Genomic DNA, 16979 nt, shown 5'->3' on the forward strand with positions numbered 1-16979 from the left:
CCCCCCCCCCCCCGACTACAGCCTCTGCTCCCCTACCTGCCCCTTTTCCTTCCCCCAGTTTACCTTTTCACCACGCTGTCAGGCTCCACCCACACAGCAACTTGGAGTACTGAGCACAGCCTGTAGCAGTGGTGCGCAGCTTGCATGGCTGCTACCTGGGCTGGGCTGGGCTAGGCTGGGGCCATGCTCAGTGCCCTAGGCTAAAATGGGGATAGAGGCTGTTGGCGTGAAGCAAGGGTAAAATGGGGTGGGGAAGAAGTGGCATGGGGGCAGACACAAGCAGGGGCAAGCTACTTAACCTCCACACTACCTGTCTCTCCACTGCCTGCCCCCCTGTAGCGATGGGGGAGGGGAGAGGTGACTTCAAGACTATCTTCCAATAATTAAAATCTATCCTTGGAAAATTATAACAAACTTATTTAGCTTTTAAGCTTGCCCATACTTTAATAGGCGTAACATCTGTTTAGTGTCAGTCCTTAGTTATTTAAAGGACATTGTCCAAGTCTAGACTACTCTTTGCTGTGTTATCCCTCTGACTTTGAAACTTTTATTATTCCTTTTGTGTGCATACCATTATGATAGTTTTGCTGTAGATTATACAAGTGCTGTCTGTTTAAAATGGGGTTGTGTATATAGTGTTTCCCCTTATTCAAAGGTCAAGTTTTATTTATTTTGGATGGAATAAATGTGTTACCAAAACTACTGTAGTTTACGTAACTACAAAGCAATTGAAGGATGCTGATATCATAATTAATGTAAATAAATACAAATTGCTGCTTAACTGAAGCTTTAACTGAATTGCATTCCAAGTAAACTTTTATACACTAGGAAAGGTTTTATAGAGTTGATTGTAAGGTGGAAAGTCTGTCAGACATCTCACTCCAGAATCTTAGAAATGGCAATTTTTAGAGCTGTTTTTCCCTTTAACCGATGGTGCTTATGAAAAGTTTAAACCCTTTCATGTGTGGGGTTTTTTGTTTTGTTTTTTAGGAAGATGAATGCGCAGGCTGTACAGATGGCACATTTAAGGGAACACGATACTTCACTTGTGCCCCAAAGAAGGCTCTTTTTGTTAAACTTAAGAGCTGCAGGCCAGATTCTAGGTTTGCATCTCTGCAACCTGTTTCCAACCAGATTGAACGCTGCAATTCTCTAGGTATTAAATATATTTTTCTTAATAATTTACAATGGGATATTGACATGGTTTCTGGTTTCAGTCAGATTGCACAGCTTTTTTTCTTTTTTCTTTTTTTTTTTTAATGCTAATATTGGCCATTTGGTTTAGCAAATGGTGGACCGTAATATGCAGAATACAGTTGTAACATTTCTCTGAATTATTTTTTCAGAAACTTTAAAGTGAGAAAATATGCTTATTAATTTAAAGAAGTCTGAGCCCTTTTTCACTATTGCAGTCTGAAAGATTGTATAATGGTGATGATTAGTGTGTGTCATGCAGTGTACTTACACTTGGAATTACTGAGGATTTATTTAACCATTTAAAATGGGGGATGTTTTCCTGGCCAACGTTAATATCCTTGTGTCATTGGATTCGGTCTGCTTTGGTATCTGATGCTAAGCCTCTCCATCCTTAAACATTTAGGCTTCCCCATTATGCTATCTTGTATTAGATGCATTTGGCAAAGGGAAATTAAGCTTCTGAACATTCATATCAAAAGACTGTGGAAACGGAATATGTAAAATAAACAAACAAACAATTAAAAACAATTAAGGAGAAACTCAGTGATTTGCATTGGGTAAAAACTCTGTTTCAGTGCAGTAGGCCTCCTACCCTAGCAGCCTGGTTTAAGGACCATCTACATTGGATTATGTTTCCCCTACTCAAAGCAGATTCCACAATGAATGATATTCTAGGATTAGAAAGGACTGTGGTATTTTTTCACTTGAAGAAATGATTTGGTTACTAAACACTTGTTAGGAAAATCTCGGTGGAGGTAGTATTTGAGTTTCCTTAGTGACTTTTTGAAAAAAAAAAATTTCAGCCTTTGGAGGATACTTAAGTGAAGTGGTGGAAGAAAACACTCCCCCAAAAATGGAAAAAGAAGGCTTAGAGACGATGATTGGAAAGAAGAAAGGGATTCAGGGTCATTACAACTCCTGTTACTTGGATTCCACCTTATTCTGGTATGTATGTATTTTGTGCATCCTATAATGTGGAATGAGTGGGAGGAATGTTACAAACATAGTATGTCTTGCTTTGTTGCTGAGTGACCTGGGATGTCACCTGTTTATTTTAAATAAGTGGAACTCACTTGGATCAGATTGGTGGCTGAATGTGTATTGTGTTATATTCACTGATGGGGATAAATAACTTCTTAATTTGAATCCTTTACTGGTAGCCAGTCAGTACTGTGTTTATGTATATATGCTCTCTTTTATTCTCTGTTCTTACCTTTCTTGTTTACTGCTTTACTTATTCCTTCTGCCTTTATTGGTTTGTCCTGTTGCTCAGTTATGGTACGTTTCCTAGCTATGCAAGTTTGTCTATTTTGCAGAACGAAAGTAACTTTTTTCTTTTCTTTTTCTTTTTTTTCCAGCTTATTTTCTTTTAGCTCAGTTTTGGATACTGTGTTACTTAGACCTAAAGAAAAGAACGATGTAGAGTATTATAGTGAAACTCAAGAGCTACTGAGGACAGAGATTGTAAATCCTCTTAGGATGTAAGTAGAAGCATAGAAATAGTATCAGAAATAACCAATGATTTTCTTTTTTCAGGTCTAAATTTCATGATAAACATAACTGCCTACATCAGCGGTTGGCACTTGTTTTTGCGCAGGGTGCCAAAAACACCAGCAGCTTTGACTTGTAAGATATTGGCATTCCAGGGGAAGATGGTGAAGGGGAGCCATGAGGGGCCTGATCCTTGTTGTGGCAGCACAGCCTTGGCCCCTTCCCTACCCTCTGTCCCGAGGCATGCGTGCCAAGCAAAATGCCTTCACTTGCCATGCTCTGGCACCTGTAGTGAGGGTTACCTACTCCTGACATATGCGATGTATCAGAGGAGTTAAATGAAAATACCATTACTACTCGAGTATTTGTAAAACTAGAAACAGTACTTGTAATTTTTAATCTATTTGGTGTAACGAAACATGTAAGAGCACATTTTAGCAGTGCTTCGTTTCCTTGACATGGAAACAAGCATGCTTCTCTTGCTGTAGTAAAACCATGCATAAACACGGAAGTGACAGTAGACATTGTGGCTAGGAACAGAAATTCTGCAAACTGGTATAAGTGATTGGAAACCAGTTCAGATCTATAACCCAACAGAAGTTCAGTGCACATAAATTGCTTTCCAAACGCCTAAAACTGGTTTACGATGAACCTCAGTGGATGTATTATCAAACTTAACTGATTTAGGTTAAATCAGTTTATTGAACTTCTGTCCCAGATCCCCTCCAGATTCAAGATAACTTGCAGTCCCCCAGCATCCCATGATGCTTTGCACCTCCCCTGCAACCCCATTCCCCCCTTGCAGGGTGGGCAGGGCTAGCCTTGGCCCAAACTGTCTGCTCCAGCCAAGCAGGGAGCTGTGCTCTAGTGCCCCCTGGCTTCTGCAAGGATATGGCTGCATTTCCAGAATCAAAAGTGAATGTCTGTTCATTTGCTTATCGTTTCAGTCTATGCAGCTTACACTAACCTGTGAAGAAGATTGAATTGATTCAGGCTTGGGATTTTTGGTTGTCTGTGCTTAGCTCATTGGTGACCTGGGCATAAGCACATACGGTTAACAAAACCTAGTATCTTGAGACTTGTGACGTGAATAGGAGTTGTATCTGAGTTTGCACCCCACCTATGCAGGATTTCATAATTCATCCCTGTCAAGTTTCAAGTCTTCCAGTCACCTTCTCACAAGATGTAAAGTGGAGGGAAAATGGGGATACCTAAATGACCAAAGCTTCAACTACCTACTGGTATCAGCCACTGATGGCTTATTACCTTTTCCCAGATGTCAGAATCTCTCTCTAATTAGAACAGCTTCTGCAGTGGCATCTGCTGTTGTCATGATGTTCTGTGGCATATTGGAATGTCAATAATTACGGAGGCATTTGCAATTTTAAATTGCAAACCATTTTAAAACTGACTTTTATGTATAAGTATCATTTGGAAAAAATGGGGAATGCTGTAATGGTAAGTTTCATGTTTTCACATTACTTGAAACGGTCACAGAAATTGTAATGCACTGCAGAATTCAGCATTGCTGTGCCCAAAATATAGGAGGCCAAACCAGAGAAGAATGAGGGTCTTGACAATTAGGTTTGAGAGAGGGGAATACCAGATACTGTATAGGAGTCAGTAAACAAAAGTTGAGAAAAAAGTCTGTGTTCAAGCCTTTGGGTATTAATGTGAAGGATTAGCTAATTATTCATTACACCAATTCCTTTCTTTAGATATGGGTATGTGTGCGCCACTAAAATAATGAAACTGAGGAAAATATTGGAAAAAGTTGAGGCTGCATCAGGATTTACTTCTGAGGAAAAAGGTAAGTCATTTTTTTTCCACCTATATGGGGAGGAATTGCAGTAAGAAGGGATTGACATAACATAAAATACAATTAAATATAGGTTAAGCTATATAAATAACTCTTTGTAGTTTCAAAGCTTTGATTTGGGGTAGGTAACTGAAAAATTCACAGGTACTGGCACTGGTCACTTGTGAATGAGGAAACCTAAATTAACAGTTTTTTTTCTACTGGCAGTCTCTCCACTTCATAACCACAGGTAAAGGAGAAAATTGAAACTCCCTTGCAGGAGGGTGATTCTCACAAATAAAGACTGTGAACAAAGCTGGGAGTATTGACCTTCTTAGGAAAGCCATTATGTTCCTATGGAATGACCATCAGGAGCTTGTTCATAAGGCTTATATTCTGCACTCACATTTTCCCCTAAGAACTACTCTTATGGTGCTCCTGGAGAAGCTCAACTTTACACTTAATTACATAAATACATTTTATAATTAAATATATGTAAAAATAAAACCCAGATGACTTTTTTACCAAGATCTGATACACAGTCACTTAGTTCTTGGACAATTGTACCTTTTTCTTTTTGAGTAAGCTCAGGGCTGCTATAAAGTGGCAGTCTATTCTGCTACAAATGGAGAGGAAACAGCTCTTCCCTTCCTTTGGTATTGACTTCTGTCACATTTCCCCTTGGGGCCTACTCGCTGTTAAATTGGTGGCTTAACTTCCAATTTAGACAAACCTCATTTCTACTACAGTACACATCCTTGTATAGATTAGCAGATACTGTATTATTTTTTGTTCCCCCTTTTCTCTTACTTTTCCCTACTTCCTGTGCTGGCAGAAGTTTTCTTCCTCAAGGGAAAATTTTAGAGTCAAATGACTCCCTTTGAAGTGGGATATCACTTAATGTTCATCTGGCAGTTGAGATAATTTGATGATAATTCTATTGTGCTACAGAAATTTATGGAATGAACTTAAATTCCCTTTAGAATAAAATTCCCTAGTTTATTTAAGAACTCTGTCTGGGAGATTTTTATCTGCTTTAACATGCTAACATGACTTTATTTTTGCACAGATCCAGAAGAATTCTTGAATATTTTGTTTCATCATATTTTAAGAGTAGAACCACTGTTAAAAATCAGGTAAAATGCCCATTTTGTCTAAGCAATAAAGATTTACATGTTGAACTCTTGCAGCTAAATTTTTTCTGTACTAATGCTAGGGCAGTGCCAGGGGCTGAAGAGAGGGTTGTCACTTCTGTTGAGGAGCTTCCCTCCCACAGTTTAATGTGTACTTTGTGTAATCTCAGCGAGACTTGATGACCACATTGGTCTTGCTTCCTGCTGCCACTGACATGCTCCCAGAAGCCAGAAGGACCTGTGTTTTCTTGGGGTCACTAAAGTGGTCCCCTCAACTATTGTTCACTTATGCCTTCCCTATGCCCTGCCTGTACTGGCATAGCTAGCACCACAGTGTATTTCTAAATCTGGCTATAGTTTGGGGATCCTGCAGAGCCTGCAGAAGCAGTTTGTAAGCAGTGGAAATTGAGTTTCAGGAGAAAAATTCAAAAGCCTATGCCTTAAGGGACAGCAAGGCTTATTTCTTGCAAAAATACATGCATTCAGGGTTTGTAAAATTGTAGGACCTAATTATTTTTTGTGAATGTTGTTTTTTATATAGCAGAGAGAGAATTCTGAAAATCATCTTGAAGTTTCTTCTTCATTCTTCCTTTAGAAATAGCACAGTGGGGGTCCATTTTGCCCCAAACCTTGTTTTGGTAAGGAGTCATCACTTACATATGCAAAGATTTGCAGGTTTAGTGGGATATAGGAGCTGTTGTGCAGAGGGCCTAAAGCTTCCATACAGCAACCTAGCCTAGTTTCATGTAGGCTAGGTTGCTTAGAAAATTTCATTAGGCAGGAGAATTTTTCAATAGTTTCTTTCACTGGGAACTGCTCTTCTTACAGGGACTGCAATAAATCCTGAGTTGCCTTGCAACTTTGGGGTTGAGATAACGAAGGGCATTATATTGCAGCCTGCCATGTAGTGTGGCAGTATCTCAGTCAGTTTTACAAAGTCTCTAACTACAGCAGCATGAAGATCAGCATGGGCTAATTTGTCCTGCTTCTCAAACGGGGCAAACTGCTAACTCTGGTGTCTACATTATCTGCTGTTGATGTTCCTTAAATCTACTATAGCCTTCTCCTGTGGGGCTTCCAGAGAGAGAAATTCTCTAAGGCTTGAGGGGTGGGAGATGAGGAGGCACACTGTGGAGCAGGAGATTTCTTCTTTCCTACTTCGGATTTGCTTGAGATTCCCTGGTCTTTTGTCAGCCCTTTGCTGAAAGGAGCTAAGGAAATATTTAGTACTTTATAGAAAATGCTGTTAGAAAATAGTGGCAGATCCTGGTCAACACACACGTGCTGTGGCCACCACTCTAGGTCTGAGTTCAAAAAAGGCTAAAGTTGGAATGAGCAGCTTTTATTTTGCATTCTGGTGTTGAGAGATTAATGACAACATGGCACTTGGAGAGCCTGACAATCACATTGCCCAACTGTAATGAAGCAGCTCCATCTTTAACTTCTTTCCTCTGATGTCTGTGGGACTGGGGACTAAGTTTTCTCACATGCTCTTTTTTTCCCATGTGAATATTACAGGTTCTTGGGTACTCTGCATGCCCTCTTGCAGATTTACTTCAGGAGGATGCGATTTGATTTTGTGGTTAGAATTGGGCGAAATATTGAGACCATTGATGTAAAATTTTGTGGACCATGTGTGATCTTAAAATAAAGTATTTCATTTTGATTTTCCAAATAGAAACATTTCCCTTTAAAACTTTACTTTGGTGTAATTCAACCAAAAAAAAATCAAAAATATAAAACTGAGAACACTTTGTGTTGGAACAAAATATGTTTCAGCCCTATATTAACTTTACAGTTTCCCTGTGGTACTTTGGTTTCACTCTTCTCCAGATTTACTTTCTTTGGGCTTTTTTCTAACTTACTTTACTTGCATGTTTTCTCAGATTTCACAACAAAGACTGCTGTAGAGTATCTGTTTCTGATGCTTTGCATAGACCTTACTGCAAAACAAAAAAACCAAACAAACCCAAAACATTTCCTGAGCTCAACTCGAACTTTGCTTAGATGCAACTTTCCATAACATTTTTTGAGGGCAATCTAAAAATATTAACATTTTACAATCTGTAAAAAATACAAGTATGTTAAAAAGGGAATGGATGGTATGCAATGGATTTCTTCTGTATGGTAAGAACAGCCTCAAATTACAATTCAACTGTATTGTTAAAAATTCCAATATTTTGAAGATATATTTTATCTGTATTCTTAGATCAGCAGGTCAAAAAGTGCAAGATTGTTACTTCTATCAAATTTTTATGGACAAAAATGAAAAAGTTGGCGTTCCAACAATTCAGCAGTTATTGGAATGGTCTTTCATCAATAGCAACTTGAAGTTTGCAGAGGTTGGTTATAGTTCATACTTCGTAACTTTTATTACAAGGTCACAATTGTTTAAACAGTTCTTATTAAAAGGAGATTTTTATGGTGTCTTTTTGAGTGTTGAGTGTCTTGAGTGTTGGGAAGAGGGAATTATTGATATTAGTGGAAAATGTGTTAGTGCTTGAGGAGGATAGTAGTGAACTGCTGGTGTCAGAAGATTACCATGACACTAGATTTCTTTTATTAAACACTCTGAAAAGATTTTATATATAAAATGTGTGTGTATTAACAGAATCAAAGGGACTTGGATTTATGGCTTAAGTTTGTAGTTATTAAAATATTTTGATATATAAATAATTAGTAATCTTCTTTTGCGAATCATTTTGTTTTACAGAGGATTAAAGAATTGAGATTTCTTTATAGTATTTTTAATAGGATGGCTTTTTAGAGGAGGGAGTTAGTCCATGGTTGGTTTAAGCATGCATGCCTAGTACCTACTGCAATGAATAGATTTGAGTTTTCCTTTAAATCGAAAATCTCTCAGAGGATCAGTGTTATTGTAAACATTAAATTATTTTTATTATGTGTTGGCTGATACTTAAACAGGTGACTTATTTGACTTTAAAAATGTGGGACACAGTTATAAGTTTATAGGATTTTAGGTGACAACTTACAAAATGTACAAATTAGACCAAATATGTATATGAAACTTGTAAGATCTAAATCACATTTTGAAACTTTTCTTAGGCACCCTCATGTCTGATTATTCAGATGCCTCGATTTGGAAAGGACTTCAAGATGTTCAACAAAATTTTTCCTTCTCTGGAGTTAAATATAACAGACTTACTTGAAGACAGTAAGTATAAACAACTATTGGCCATGTGTAAAGTTTATATTTAGCATCTTTCTACATTTTTAATGTGACTCATTTTAGGATGAACATTTTGATCGTTTCATTCTTGGAAAACTGAACTTTTAGCTGTTTAAAATGAGATCTCTTGTGAATATAGGCTGCTCCGATGCTCTGGAATTCCAGTTGCTGCACTCCAGCAGCCACCTGCATCTCGTGTATCAGTGTCCCTGCGCTTAAAAATGGTGGGGGCGCTTGAACTAAAGCTCCTTAAATGAGCTTTAGTTCAGATGCCCCCACTGCCATTTTAAAGCATGGGGACGCTGATACAGGAGATGCAGCAGCACGTTAATTAGAGTGGCTCTGAGAGCTGCTCTAATTAAAGTGTCACGTGCGCCTATCCTCTGGAGCACATGTAAAAGTTCCCATACTTCTGACTTCAGGCCATAGTCAAAGTTAGAGTTCTCAGTATTTTGACTTTTAAGGACAGTTCAAATGTAAGGTGTGTTACTATCAACACAAGAATAAAATATTGTGGAACTGCAGGTAATTTTGAATGGTTTCTTGCAGTCTGTGGATGATCCCCGTTTGCCTTTCGTCATTTCTTTGATGTGCTTGAACTTTAGTGATCTACTGATTTTTAAAATGTCCGAGTTCATTGCACACTACTCTGTACCTGGTGCCTTTTTCCCTTTTTCATGAAGTTTGGTCAAAGTTGGCTTGATTTTATTTATTTTTTATTTCACAAAAGGAAAAGTATTCTTTATCTTTATGAAAATAGAAAAATATTCATCAGCACCTTTTTAAATTGGGGAAAAAACAATGGATGCTAAAGTGCCAACTTTAAGCATGTAGTAGTAATCTTTTTAGCTGTTGATACATGTTTGTGTTTACATTGGAAGGGCTAGGATGACTATCTTTTTGCACTGTTAGTCACCTCTTGTACAAAATGTATGTAATGTCTGTTATTCTGTGCAACTCAGGGAAGAACACTCATTTCTAAATGAATTGAAATCACTCCAAATGTCCTCAACTAAACATTTTAAAACACATTTCTAAGTATCTTCATTGTGGCCTTTCAAGTTGCATGGCATCTTGTTTTGGTTTTGGATAGAGCTAAATGCCAAGCTGGGTTAAATAATATAACGCCCAGTGGATTGATAAGGGAAGACAATTTGTGATAATAACTTGCAACCCTTTTTTACAAATGTGTTTGACTGTTACATATTCGTCAACTGCACTTCTGAAATTGGGATTTAGTAAGGTTTATTTCTGCTGCTTTCTACTAGAAGATGGAGGGAACAAATTAATATAGTTACAAAAGAAGGGGAGAGACTTCTTGCATGCTGTCTGTTCTATGGTTTCTATTTTCTTTGCCCATTTCTATCCAATAATGGAAGCAAAGGTAGGACATCTTAACCTGAGTTAAATGATGGTCAACTTGCCCCAGTTCAGTTTCATTTACTGCAGGAAAGAAGCACAAGCACAAAATGGTTACTGTGGAACAGCGTCCCTCTCTCTACTTTGATCTAATTTGTTTAATTAGTGATGTTGACTTTGACTGGCTTCATCTAGATTATCTCCATTTGAAATAATCTATTTTTAATTAAAAATATAATCTTGAAAAGAAACGTCAATTGTATCTTTTTATATTACAAAAATGCAGCTCCTCGACAATGCCGTATATGTGGAGGACTTGCGATGTTTGAATGTAGAGAATGTTATGAAGATACTGACATTTCTGCTGGCAAAATCAAGCAGTTTTGTAAAACCTGCAACACACAAGTAAGCTGGAGAAGGGGATTTGTTTTATTTTTTTTTTCTTTCCTGTGTCTGCACACAAGTGTATGAGCTCTCTCTCTCAATGATTCTTTAACTAGCTTGGGATGCTATAGTAATATCTGAAAGCACTGACTGCTACAAGAGAGCAAGTATGAAACTTTAAAAGTTCTTTTTTATTAGGCTTTTACCAGGGTACAGGCATCATTAGCAAAGTAAAGCTCCTGTTCGGGATGTTTAGCAGACCCTTAACTATTTTTGCACAGCATTTACCATAGCATCTGGCAATCCTACAGTCCAGCTTTGTGAGCCTGTGATGGGAAAGCAGTAATCTAGGCTTGTCAGAATTCCTTACCTTACTAGTTTATATTACATTTTAAAAGAAGAAAATACTTTTAACATTCTCTTACTGGTTCACACTTGGCTTTAGGTGGCAGTGACTGAAAATTTAGTTGTCTAGTACCTATTTGGCATGCATGAAACCATCATGGTCTTGATTCAGTTCCCAGGGGAAGGTGTCACCATTGACAGCGTTTTTATTGGAGGTTGACTTCTGTAAGTCTGCATGGAGATGACAAGCACTGAATATGTCTGGAATTGAACTCCCTTCTTCTCTATAGTTGGCCCTTCTAGCCACACTGGTGAGACCAGCATGGGGAGAGGCCAAAACTAAAATGGAAAGTTCCCTCTTCCCCCCCCCCCCCAAAAACTAACTTTTTTTTTTTTTTTTAACTTTGATCTAACTGTAGGTTCACCTTCATCCCAGGAGACAAAATCATAAATTCAATCCATTGTCACTTCCTAAAGATCTACCAGACTGGGATTGGAGACATGGATGTATCCCATGCCAGAAAATGGAGTTGTTTGCTGTTCTCTGCATAGAAACAAGCCACTATGTAGCATTTGTTAAATATGGGAGAGATGACTCCGCCTGGCTCTTCTTTGATAGCATGGCAGATCGGGATGGTATATCATTAATTTGTTTTCCCTTATTAAATGGTCTTTTTTTGCTTCTGTGTTTGAAATTTAAACTCACTCATAGGTTATTTCCTGAATATGTGACTTCAGAAGTTTTCCAGTAACAAAACATGTACTTGTTTAAATATGCCATGAGTTCTAAATAGAAGCTCTCTCAAATGCCAAGATACATAGTACATCATATAATTATTAAATAGTGCAACTGTCATTTTTCTCTGTTCCAGAATGTAGCAGACTCTAAATGACTCAAACTGTAGCTGTGTTTGGTATAATAGAAATAGTCTTTGTAGTGCAGAATCAGTGCCAACTGCTTTGAAGGTGTCTCTGGTTAGTTAGCAGTGGGAGGCCATTATCCACTAACAACATTCTGTTCCATTGATGTTAACATTCTCTCAGTTAGTCTTTCATTAAATGGTGGTGAACTGAGGACAGTGCGTTGTGTACTAGTGCCTTAGAGAATCAGAGTAATAGATACAAGTCAGAGCCTCCTGAGGATGGTGTTGTTGGCATGCAGAAATCTTGAGACTGTATTTGCTAGTTCAGGTTTTTTGTTTGTTTTGTTTTTTTTTTCTCTTTGGGGAGAGTGAGAAGTAGGAATCTTGTTTCCTGCTGTGGATGAGATGCTGCCATAGGATCAAAGCTTCCTTTATCTTCTTACATCCAGAAGGCTGTTGAGCTTTGTTCTGAAATGCTTCAGAGCTGTCAGTGTGACTTTAGGGTTTTTTTTTTTTAATTAGTTCAAGAATGCAGCTCACATTTTAGTCATTCAGTAACTATGTTCCTGCTGGTCAAAGCTATGTGACCATCTTCCTTCAGATGGTGCTGTCCTCTGAAAAGTGACTTAGAAAAACAGCAGTCCGGAAGCTCATTTTTCTACTTGATTTTGTTTATTTTAGCAGAGGTGTAAACCCTTTTTCTGTCCAAGAGCTTTACGTACTTGTCCTGGGACCTGAAAGTCGAGCACAGTTGCTTGTGCACATCATGATGTACTTGGTGGTCTGTTAGCAGCTTGGATGATGTGCAAGTAGAATCTGTATCATTTTACAATTTTCTGTCTGATTTGTGAGAACAGGAATAAAAACATAATCTGATAGAATATACATAGCATCCAGCACAATTTGATTGAGATGTTAATTTTCTTACCCCCATACTTTTTTGTGACCAGGATTATTTCTGAGCAGGATTATTTCAGCACACCTGATTAAAATCCCGTTAGCTGAAGGAAAGTTATTAAGATGTTGCTTCTGGCTTTTTCTGCTGTACAAAAGTGATGTTTGACTGTACTGTGAAGTCCTTGTACTAGCTAGACCAATTCATATAATAATTCATGGTTTATGCACATGATTAGGATGAAGGTAATTTAAGCCTAATTTTACATTTGTATTTGAGGTTTCCATAAGATTACAAAATCCTGCTATGGGAGTTGCAGGTCTTGGAGGGAGGGATGGGAAGTGTTAGACCTATTCCAGAAATTATTGAAACCCACAGTAGCCCCGTTTAGATGTTTAATTGGCTCTTCTAAGAGCAGGCGAGTCTGTCTCAAAGCACCATATGATGATGAAGGGAGTGCTTCAAATTCTAACCTAATCTTGTTTCTCTTCTTGCTTTCTCTGCAAAAGGAGGCCAGAATGGCTTTAACATTCCTCAAGTTACCCCGTGCCCAGAAGTTGGAGAGTACTTAAAAATGTCTCTAGAAGAACTGCATTCACTGGATTCCCGAAAAATTCAAGGATGTGCACGAAGATTACTTTGTGATGCTTATATGTGCATGTATCAAAGCCCAACCATGAGCTTGTACAAATGAACACCATCCTCTGGACTAGAGAAGGAACTGTATGCGGATTTCTACTGTTGCATTTGCTGTACTCCTTAGTTTGTTTGGATGCAACCGTTGCTGGCAATGGATGCTACGATAAGGGGAAGAGCTGACTCCTAGAACAAATGAATTAATATTTTAAAAACAGTGTGATGTTTTGTTGTTGAAGTATTGAAGCATTTTGCACTCTAGGAAGTGTGCTTGTGTCTGTTTGTTTTATAAACAAAGTCTAAATGATGTTACTAAAATCTAAAGCTTTAAGTTAAGTGCATTCATTTTATATCTACTTATATAGATATTTATATCTATCTGTCTGTCTGTCTGTATAGGTGGATAGATGGATATCTATATATATATATATATATATATATATATATAGATTTTGAAATTGTTAAAAGTTAAATTGTAAAAGGAGAAACCTCCTTAGTCCATTGAGAATGTAAACATATATGCTGTGTGTATTTGCTCAGTGTATTTCTGTGGACCAAGGATGATGAATCTCTGGGTAGTTTTTGTAGCTCTGTAGCTAACAGTTGCCTTCAGAAAGGAATATTTTTGGCTTTTAATGAGGCTAATTTTAAAGTAGTTACTTTTGTGTGGTTTTTGTTAACCCTTAGCTGTGTACTTTTGTGGATTCTAAGCTTCCACACCCCATGCCCTCAGAAATCATCGTGTCCCTATGAATTCATCTTTTACTTGTGAAAATCAAACAAACCTTCCTTTGGTATATGCTATTTTTTCTTTGGAGAGAGGGGCAATATATTTAAAATGTTCAACGTAAAAGTAGATATATGTAAACTACAAATCTATTTTTAAGTGTCTTTTTATAAATAAAACTTCTGTGGAACGGAACAATAAATTATATAGGAGTGAGTGGATGGCAGACTGAACAATGAAATAGTTTTATAGCTTCAGGGAGTGTTATGAAAGCAGAATCTGAAGTCCTTATGTGAAGCTGACACATGGCCTGTTTTACAGTGCATTAAGCTGCTGCCTGCTAAGGGATCATTAACAAATGCTAAAAATATTTAGAAAGGCAAAATTAGATTAAAAAAAAGCAGTTAATATTTTACTTGATACCCAGTACATAACAAAAATGAATTACTAATGTATACAGTGTATAATTGCTATTTTACTTGGAAACCTAAAATCTTATTTGCAGTGAAATCCTATTTTTGTCTAAAATATGTACAGCAAAATCTGGATGGTGTGAAAATTAATAGGTTATACATTGCATTATTATGGGTGTAGTGTATATTTTAAGACTTGTTTTATATGAGTAACTGTTTCTCTGGGATCAACTCTGTAAAAAGGATGGATGGAAAACAAAACAGATAAAGTACTGTATCATTTAAAATGAATATTTTGGTATCAGTACACTGTTTTTAAGGCTATAAGAATTGATGATCCTGTTGTAAATACATGACTAATTTTTGACCGCAAAAGGTAGGCACCCCTCCCCCTGCCCTCAACACTGATTGATCTGTGCTAGGGTTTGAAAATTGTACTGCGCTACCTGGAAGACTAAACCTGTGCGCTAAAGTTAAGTATGCAGGTGATGAGCAGAAGGTTGGAATTATAGAAGGATGTATGGGAAAATGTAACAGTAGTTAATGAAAAAAAAGCTTTGCAAGATGCACACAGAACATGTTTACAACATAGTAAGTTGACTTCACTGCATGGGCAAATCTGATCAGACACATGATGTACAAGTAATATCTAAAATTTTGTGTTAACTTTTACACCTTGAAAAATGTGCAATAACTTTACTATGAGGTGAAGTTTGGACGTAGAACATTTTGGGTGGCTGGGAATCCCTGTGTATTATCATAAGACTGTGCCTTGTATCTCAGCCAGAAGTGACCTGTTTATTTCCTGCTCCCATCTTTTTCTTCCTGGATTATCACTACACTAGATGACAAATTTGTGAAAGGGTACAGATATCAGTTTGTTGAATGCATCTACCCTTTGTGCTTCCTAGACTAACTAGGAGTCAACAGGCACCCCTTTTGAAGGCCAGGAGCAGAGAGCAGGGCTTGGGTCCAGCGAGAATAGCACCTGCTATCATTGTATGTAAAACACAAACTATACCAACACAGGGAACTGTTACTATGACCTGCCCCAGCCACTTGTTTACTAATTTTGCCTACCACCTTTATTATATTTGTTACAGAATAGACCATTTTCTTCTGGCATAAAGTACAGTTGTTCAGATGTCTGTGTCTGTTGTTCTAAGACAAATCCTAAAAACGTTCATGAGATAAAAAGTACTAACAGTTTATCCTGGGACTTTGTGAAGTGTGTCAGAAAAGTTGTCCTGGGGCTGCATTGTTGAATCAATACTAGGTAGAGAAGTAGCAGTGCTTTCAACCACTTGCTGACCTTGACTGAAAGGGGGATACGCGTTCCAAGAAAAACACAAGCACAACTTGTGCGGCATCTGTTCCTAGCCTCAGTGCATCATCCGTGTCACACTAGGATGGGCATTGCTCGCTATGCTGCCCTAGGCCATAAGAATGGCCTTTATTCCCAGAATGAGTTTCAAATGGACCCACCCCTCAATTTGGCAGGTTTACTGAAGTCAGTCTATGGTTCTTTGTATGGTTATGGGTGCTGTTGTAGCAGTGACACCAGGAGCTGAAGTACATAAAGCAGATGCCTAGGGTGACCAGCCTATGCAGCCTCCTAACAGCTCCTCCCTGCTAAGGGCAGGGCCCTACACCAAGCTCACAGCTTTTAGGTCCACAGAGCAATAGTGTGTTGTACTCCCTTTTAGCCCCAGGCACCCTTGCATGCATACTTCTTTAACTACAATGGAGCACATGCACCAAGCAAAGCATGCAACCCACCCAGGTGTAGGGAGAGTGCCTTTTTCTGCCTTGGAAGGTTTTGCTAGCCTGAGCCTTCAAATTTGCCCTGATAATAGAGAGTTGTTGTTGAGCAAGGTGATTAATGTACTCACCCAGTAGGACCCGGTAGTGACATGTAGTGACACTACAATGCCCCTTTTAGCCTGTTCTGTTGTTGGTTCTGGGAAATAAAATGTGCACCCTACAGGTTGCCGGTAGTGTCCTTTCTCCCCAACTCTCTTGGTGCTGCTGCTGCTATACCTTGTTCTATTTTCAGGTCAAGGGGAACTGGTAGCATGGCTTCCAGACCTTACATGGGAGATGCAATCTCTCTAGCTAAGTCTGTAATCACTCCCTCCAGGGAGTGTGCTGTGCTTACTAAATGGACATGGCCATTCAGGCCATTCCACCTTACAGTCCCACGTTAGTATAAGAAAGAATCTCCAGTCAGACTCAGTAATTTAAGAGTCTGCTAAACTGAGATGGACTGTGATCAGCATGGGGTGATAGAGGTGGGCACTTAAGAGGTAGGGTGAGCAGTGGGAGTAGAAGAAACACCCTCTACAAGTGCCTCCCTTCCCCCCCACCCCCCTGAGCCCCATTTTTGCAAGCAGCATCCATGCAGAGCTTATCCAGGCTCTGGTGCTTCCTGATAGGGGATGGTTGGAGTAGCCAGGAGAGGTGGGGTGCATACCAACCTTCCCTCCCCCTGGCCTCCGCTTCTCTGGTCAGTGTTCTCTCCATTAGAGTGACTTGGGTGGGTGGGGGG

At 38.5% G+C, this 16979-nt stretch overlaps 1 protein-coding gene across 3 annotated transcripts in view; it reads left to right on the forward strand.

The window, feature by feature from the left end:
* CYLD (CYLD lysine 63 deubiquitinase) overlaps positions 1–16415 on the forward strand; it is a 33547-nt gene extending 17132 nt beyond the window's left edge. For all 3 annotated transcript variants that reach the window (XM_019505696.1, XM_019505697.1, XM_019505698.1), the window contains exons 8-17: positions 991–1156; positions 2001–2142; positions 2556–2678; positions 4407–4498; positions 5556–5622; positions 7829–7961; positions 8686–8794; positions 10455–10573; positions 11317–11533; positions 13165–16415. In XM_019505696.1, the coding sequence (XP_019361241.1) occupies positions 991–1156; positions 2001–2142; positions 2556–2678; positions 4407–4498; positions 5556–5622; positions 7829–7961; positions 8686–8794; positions 10455–10573; positions 11317–11533; positions 13165–13349 (1353 nt within the window). In that variant the 3' untranslated portion in view covers positions 13350–16415. The remainder of the gene's footprint in view (positions 1–990; positions 1157–2000; positions 2143–2555; positions 2679–4406; positions 4499–5555; positions 5623–7828; positions 7962–8685; positions 8795–10454; positions 10574–11316; positions 11534–13164) is intronic.
* Positions 16416–16979: the final 564 nt, after the last annotated feature.

The sequence above is a fragment of the Gavialis gangeticus genome, unplaced genomic scaffold, assembly GCF_001723915.1.
Source record: "Gavialis gangeticus isolate Ggan-Ray unplaced genomic scaffold, GavGan_comp1, whole genome shotgun sequence".
Taxonomy (NCBI): Eukaryota; Metazoa; Chordata; order Crocodylia; family Gavialidae; genus Gavialis; species Gavialis gangeticus.